Genomic DNA, 8146 nt, shown 5'->3' with positions numbered 1-8146 from the left:
TCGCGCTCGCACTAGTCTCAATCGGTCCGAGATATCGTGTCAGTGACAGTGAGTGTCTATGTGTGCGTTGTTTGAGCGCACTCTGTGGCGCACTCTGTTTTGTGGTATTGTTTGTGGTAATCTTAGATTAATAATCTAAGGTGGTAATTTAAAAGTGGCGTTGCCCTGTTGTTGCTGCTTATTGGTGCAAATTAATGTTAATATCTAGCAGTTAATCAACGAATAAAAACGTACTTAATTAACTAACAAACAAACGAATCTTTCTTTTTTATTCTAAGGTAACTACGAGTAGGTACCTACCTTAGAATAAAAAAGAAAGATTCGTTTGTTTTTAAGTTAAAAGATTTACTTGGAAATCAGCTGCTATGGCCTTGAATTTAGTTAGGGACATGAACTGCACGCTCAGATCATATTCTCTTTCTATGATCTGAGACTGCACGTCAAGGGCACCAGGCACCACTCAATCTAAATGAATACGTATTGGTTAAAACGTTTATTCATCAGCTTAACACAAATACGTTACAAAATAACTCATTAACAAGGTAAGTAGGTAAGGTACTACTTATTTTTTATAGTAGGTACCAGCCAAACGATATCTTTTAATTGTTTTTTTAATGCACGCCGCGCGCCGCACGGAATATAACGAAAGGTTATGTTAACCCATATGTTACCTCTCCACCTCAGACCAAGAATAAAACTCCACTAACAACTGCTGTGGCTTAAGTTTTCTGACTCCTCTATAGTCCGATTTTTAATTCGACGGAATTCTGACAGCTGTCATTTTTTGACAATTCAGATGTAATAAGCCTTTTTTGCTTTGAATTATTAATAAATACCTAATATGAAATGAAATTTCATCAAGTACAACTTACAAGAATGAACTATTGATTGTTTTGTGAATTTAATGTACCCTAATTATTATGTACATTTTAAAGATTAAATAGAAAAAAACGTGTTTTTAACACGGTAAAACAACATATTATCATAAACAAAAATATGTATTGATCATCAATCATCATTATCGTCATCATAATCAACTTGGATTATAAAATTGGCATCTTGTTAAATTGATTATTTTATAAAGCTAAGATTTTATTAACAAAAGGATTTTCATAAAAAAGGTTTGTAACCCATGGATTATTGGCCAGGGAGTCCAGTAATAGAAAAATTATTTCCCATTTTTTTTTGTAACTTCAAAAGTATAATAAAAATTCAAATAACCATTTTGAAATGATCGGTACATTTTTAAGCCTTAGTTTTTCAAGTGAAACCTTTAATTCAAGAAAGGATTATTTTTTAATTTATGAAAATGCTCTCCATTCTTAGTGGGAATGATTCAATGTTGACAACACTTCTGAAATGTCAAAATTCTGTCGAATTAAAAATCAGAGTTTAGATTACTCTAGCTAGATCTAAATAGATAGCTACTGCTATAGCCACAAGTGCAGTGATTTTAAATAATAATGCATTAAATCTCGATCGAATCATGAAATAAAATAAAACTTTTTTTCAAAACAGTGTACTTTATTTTTAGTTGGTAACTATTTTCAAAAGATAACCCATATCGCTGGTTGTCCTAAATTACTATGGTCCAAGTCGTAACTTGTCAAATCCAGTAGCCAAACGTTAAAATATAAGCGTCAATTTATTTTAATATTGTGTTTGTTGTTGTTTCCATTCAAAAATAATCGTTGTAAGAAAGTTGATTTTATTTTTACTGTTTTTTGAATTAGACTAATACATAATCATGATCAAAACAACTCCCTGGACCGGTGGCACAGATGAAGAATATGAAACCCAACATTTTGGTTTCGGTTCACAACGTCTTAAAATCGCTGTGCGACAGATGGTCGAACAGAAGATTACAACTGGGGTTAAAGACATGGAATCCTACTTACAAGAATCATTGGATCTTAATGAGACCGATAAAGCAACCCTTACACGTTCTTGTGATAAACTGATAAAACTGTATTGTGAGCGAGCCGGTCCTTCTTTACAAATTATAGATAGAGAAATCGAAAGGGTGCTAGAAGTGCCACAAAATGTGTTACTCCCTGATGATGAGATACATTTGCAAGATTTATCGGACGCTGATCATGAAAAGCTAAAGGAAGAAGTGACATCATTGAGGAAACGAGTGGAACGAGGAGCCTTGATGGAAGCTTTGCTAACTGCCGAAGAAGAAGAATTGTCTACTGTTGAAAAAGTCTGTGAAACTGCTAAAAAAGACATGGAAGTGCTAGATTTGCTTGTGAAGCATACTGAAGACAATAACAGTGTCAAAACTATACATAATGAAACTGATTTCCTCTGTGCTAGTGCCCCATTTATGAAGAAAAATGATGATATTAATATTTTTGAATGATATTTTGAGATAAGAAACAATTTAGGGTTATATATTTTTTCTATTTAACCATTTATATGACATTATTCTGAAACACTCATGAAAATACTACCATGCATAACGCCCATATTCACAAACTAGGCATGCATAAGTGAATCAGCAAATCAAATGCATGTTTAATGGAGCTCTGTGATTGGTTTGTGAGTCACCCTGTGCGTCCACAGGCACTGGGAGACCTCATAGTAATGTTTGTGAATACTTCCATAACTCAAACCATAAATGTATTGAAATTAAGTAAGAAAAAAATTACAATAAAATGAAAAATTCTACTACTTTTATGTATGATGTTAATTTTTACCCTAAATTTCAACACAACAGACATGTTTGGTGATATCAAGTTGGTATTTTCTTTTTAGTTACTAGTGAAGTTTAGTACTGAGATTCTGATATTGAATTTTCTTTGTTACGGTTTCAGCACTTCAAATCTTTGCTATCATTCATTTTATGCATAATTATGGCATATTTGTGTGATGTGTTGAAACATTTAATAGATTTGCTATTTTGAAACACTGAGCATAAAATGTTTAAATGAAACATCAAGAACAGTCAGTTTTATTTTAATGTAAAAACATAATCTCTTAAAGAATACATCATTATTACCTAATAACCAAGTCAATAACAATATTACATCAATTCTATTTTATAACATCAATCTTTATTATCAATTAGTAATACATTTTGAATATCCAAAAAAACGATACAAAAATTGATAAAATGTGATTTTGTTTCACTTCAAAAACTTGCAATGTCTTTAACTTGGCACAAATTACCATGGAGACTGGAAAGTTACTATTAATATAAATTGAAATCATTTATAGTACTTTAACAAAAAAAATTACACACTATTTAAATTATTTGGTATCACATTTATGACTTATACTACTCACAAATCTAGAGATGAATGAGCCTCGCTCTACAGAAAACTAGATGCTGAACAACAACATTTAAGGTTAAGTAGGTATTATATGTTTTTATTAATAAATTTTACTTTTAAATCCACATAAGCAGGAATTCTGAACAAAATGAAGGCATTTGAGATAGCAATGATTTTATGAAAACTTGCAAAAAGTACAGAAAAAACAATGGAGTACATAATTTGACTACATTGAGATTTATTAATTTATTTTGAGAGCATGGACTGAAACTAAACAAGTATCAGCTACCTTAACCCATTATAGACTAGCGGTCCCATATGGTACCACTTTTTTGTGTGTTTTAATTTGGCTCTATACATTAACACGTGAAAAGATGCAGAGCTCTGATTGATGCAAGTCGTAGCCAATAGACATGGTCTATGCTTCTAGGAATAAAAATTGACAGTTATTCTTTTCAGTTGTCACGTAATTGATGATTAAAGTGAGCGCATCAAAATTTTCTCTTAAAAATTGACGCGCCATTCAAGTAAGTGATCATATTTTTTTTGTGTGATAGTGAAATACTGATTTTGTTACAATCCTGTACTCTCCATAAGTGCTCTTATTGTGAAATGGTGTAAAATTACGTCGATAGGTAATAATAATGGAAAATATTGTATGTCAAAATTACTGGTACCGTACGGTACCGCTAGCCGGTTACCGTGTCTTTTTAATTATTTTATGATTTTTAGTTTTTACTGTATATATTGGGAAGTATGTGATATATTCAATGGTATATAAGGTATACAGGAAGATAAAGTAAAATAGTTTCCTATACTTTACAAAACCATGGGTTTTTATTTATTTTAGATGTAACTTACACAAAACATTGGCAGTTTTGGAGGACGATGAAGGTCCCAAGACGAAGTAGATATTTATTGAACAAACTCAAGATAATTGTAACTCTCGAACAATATTAGAGTATAGAAAATATAACGTGGAGCTATGTGCAGCGTGCAATGCCAAGCTCCATTCCAAATTTTTGAATATTCAAAGATAAAAATGAATATTGCTTACCCAATATACAGTTTTTTTTACATTTAATATCACTTCTGTTATTGCTTGTATATTATTACATATTATAATAATAATAAAATATATAATTTACCCTATTTTTATAAAGTCCATGATAAAGTTATGTTTTAACCGACTGACACGGTAAGAGGCTAGCGGTACCATATGGTACCAGCATTTTTTTTCTAGATTACAGGTCGGATCATTTTTTTAATGCTTGTATAGCATTATGTAGACTATAATTATGAACATATTTCAAAAAAACAAAATTCTGACACTTTGAGAAAACTCAGTCTATAATGGGTTAAATATTACATACAACAGTCACTCTATTTTAATGACTATGGCACTATTGAACAAAGAATAGTATGGACAAAATAACTACTTTCTATTTTTGTCTTTTAATAAGAAGATAATGTAAAAAAATAATATGAAAATTTTGATAAATTATAAAGAAAAAGCATGATCATGAGTTGTGCTACAGGGTTAACAACCGAAATATTCTCTATTTCTGGTCTAACATGTTGCATCATTTACATGTAATTCTTTGGATGTGTAATCATGTGATCAGTTCACTCAACATAATAAACCCAAGCATTTGATATAACTGATACACATACAATAACAAGATGCAACATCAAGGAATTACATGAATTCAACCAACTTCACACTGCTTAGTGTCCATCTACATGATTAATGCGTTTACATTCTCATGTCTATCTCTATTCCATTGACAGAGGCGGCGTAAGGCGTAGGCGACGTGGGCCACCGCCTACGGCCTCGCGGTACAAGGGGCCTCGCGCATCAAAAATTTTGAAAAAATGTATACAAGGTGGAGATGACAATATAACAATACGAGAACATTGACTATTAAATATAAATTCTTGATAGCTAAACAATGTAGTTAAAAATAAAAATATATTTTTTTCCAAACAAATTCAGCCATAATCAGACACAAAATTAAGCAACAACACGGTTTTAAGTGACGAACATTATTCTTTGGCGCAATATTCCTTTAAAAATAATCACTGAATCAAGAAATCAGAAACTGTCAATGTATAGACCTTTGACCCTTTTTTTTATTATTTCATAAAATCCGTCTTCAGGTCGCCACAGAACAAGGCCTCGCGAAATCTATCTTGCCCACATCAAATTTAGGTCTTGCCCCGCCTCTGTCTATTGATTACATAAGCAGTTGACTTAAAATATCAATGATTCCCAAAATACAATACAATATTAATGAATAATTGATAAATACTGTACTATTTATCACAGACAGTAAATAAATAAATTTAAAAATAAATTACTAATGAATCTATGTACAACACTTTAGAATGTATGCTTTACGTTTCATATTTACAATTTAGTTTACACCTAAAACTATACAAGAATAACGTCGAATTTTGGTAACGAAGGAGGTAAATAGTTAAAAGTTATAAGATCTAGATTAAATTACAATCTTTTACTCTAAAATTATAAACTGATGTTCATACAATGACAACTTACAAAAGTAAAATATTTTGCAACTTTATTGTCTGCCTATTGATGAGTACTCAGAGCTCATCAGTTATAAATAGTTAAATACATTTAATTGTAAAGTATGATAAAAATAACATTAACTTTTGATAATATAAATGTCTCAAATAGTATACGACAATTTAACAATTCATTATAGGTTGACTAGATAATAATTATTTATATGGTTTTAAGATATCAAAAAATACTTTAAAAATAAATTAACCATTAACAATAAATCACATAAGTTGATTTACAACGCATGTAATAATTTTCATTTGTGTATCAATGGCCACAATATAATATCAGTATTTATGAAAAATCCTTAATAGAGAAATGTGGTAATTAGATAGCTTAAGACATGAAGATTGAGAAGTCTAAAATCATTATGTGGCAGGCAATTTATATGCCGATCGCATTAATATACATTGATGGATCTTCAGCCTTTAAAACAGAAACGAGTGGCCAAGACGAATTCAGAAGAATACGAAGATAATACACGAAAATACATAGAATTATGTACATGTTACCGCCTGTATAATTTTGGACGCGTCTTGGGCAAGTTACAATAGTTCTTTTACACTAGTCTTATCATTTATTTTATTTCACACCGAGAATCTAATATTATTACCACAGCTAATAATAATAAATTAAATTATTCTTTGGCTATGATATCATGTAGTGGAAATGCCTGAAATAATTATACGATATTAATTACTCACGTAGGTGTATAATAAACTTACAAGCAAGCTATATTTAATTAAGGAGATGTACATACATGCTTAGTTTCTATGGTAATATTGTATGTTTCAGTATAACGAAACTCATGTTATACAAACTTAAATAACCTACTAAGCGTCATTACATTTCACTGAATTGGCGAATGAGCAACAAATGGCTGGTAATCATTTGATTGTTGGTAGTTACATTGTGAAATCTAGGGAAGAACGAATCTAAATTCATAATCAAACTTTCAATTAAAACAACATCGTGCAACAGTGCAAAAATGCAGTGAAAACTAGCAAATAAATAAATATTATTTTTATCAAGAAGAGTTTTAAAGAAAGAGAGCAGAGTTCAAGTTTTGAGAAGTTATTCGAAGGCGTAGTGTGTTGTATACTTTGAACACAATACAGGTTGTGTATAATGGTAAGGTCGTGTAGGTAGTGTTCTGTGTTTGTGATGAACTGATGAGCTCAAACACAGAATGTCAGTCACAAAAAGATGACATTATGATCAAGTTCCTTATGTTATAATAACAAGTTTTTGATACTCCGCTTTTGAACATGGTATCAAATGACTCCGCGAACTTTTCTCTGATAATATTGACATTCTGCGCATTAGCTACTAGTGTCTCTGGTGGAGTGATAAAAGTGGTGTGTGGTGTCAGATTTGTCATGGCGTGTGGTGCGAAGTAAAAGGTACGTGTTAAGCCTTGCTCGCATTAGTTGAGTAATTTAGAAGTGACTCGCCTTTAGTAAATAAACTAGGTACTCGCTACTGACCAAAAAACTGTTCGCACTTTGGAGAGTACAGTTTACAAGTAATAAGTGGTTTTTGTATGAATTCGACTAAACAGCCTGGTTCAGACTCGTTTAGCCGATGAGCGAGACGCGTGGTGGGGGTGTTACTCGCCTGTCAAAATAAAACAATGTATTGGCTTGACTAAACGATATATGCCCATTTTTACCATGAATCCCTAATTTTTCAAGTGACCCCTATGGTAACACTTAACAAGAATTTTGTTTTCATAGGGGTCACTTAGGGATTGATGGTGAAAACGGGCATTAGTAACCTACTCGACTAAATTTTTGGTGTTTAGACACTAATCTACTAATTTACTCGCCAGAAATTACTTGACTAGTGCGAACCAGGTTTTAGAGTGATAGGAAGTGGTGTGTAGTGTGTTGTGGTCTGCGTTATAGTTGAACGATTCTGAAACATCAAGTGGCATTAATGGGAAATAATAAACCAATGTTGATAGTAGCGCCCTCCAGTAAATGACATTTTAGTGTTTTCCCAATGATTACGATGACCCAAACTTCATGATGCATCAATATTCTAACTTATATTGGGGGCATACGCTGACAAACTTTCAGCCTTTATAAAATGACGTAGATCTGGCGTCCACTGGCTCTTAGTCTACCAGTATTGATAGTAGCGCCCTCCTGTCAATGTCACAGCTGGGACAATTCAGAATCGTTCAACGCGGTGCGTGGTGCGAGTTGTGATGCTAAGGGTGGTGCTACACGAACACGGGCTCGTTCGACGCGGTGCGTGGTTGGTGAGAGTTGTGGTG

The 8146-nt window shown here is 32.2% G+C and overlaps 1 protein-coding gene across 1 annotated transcript; it reads left to right on the top strand.

Annotated features, from left to right (window-relative positions):
- The first annotated feature begins 1647 nt into the window (after window positions 1-1647).
- On the top strand, window positions 1648-2676 carry LOC114357146 (protein MIS12 homolog). The gene has a single exon (XM_028310642.1). It carries the CDS (start codon window positions 1748-1750, stop codon window positions 2363-2365), a length of 618 nt encoding a protein of 205 aa, XP_028166443.1. The 5' UTR covers window positions 1648-1747; the 3' UTR covers window positions 2366-2676.
- The last annotated feature ends 5470 nt before the right edge of the window (window positions 2677-8146 follow it).

The sequence above is a fragment of the Ostrinia furnacalis genome, unplaced genomic scaffold (assembly GCF_004193835.3).
Source record: "Ostrinia furnacalis isolate ACB-3 unplaced genomic scaffold, ASM419383v2 OfSCF3056, whole genome shotgun sequence".
Taxonomy (NCBI): domain Eukaryota; kingdom Metazoa; phylum Arthropoda; class Insecta; order Lepidoptera; family Crambidae; genus Ostrinia; species Ostrinia furnacalis.
The sequence above is the reverse complement of the archived record's forward strand: the minus strand, read 5'-3'. Positions and strand labels throughout refer to the sequence as shown.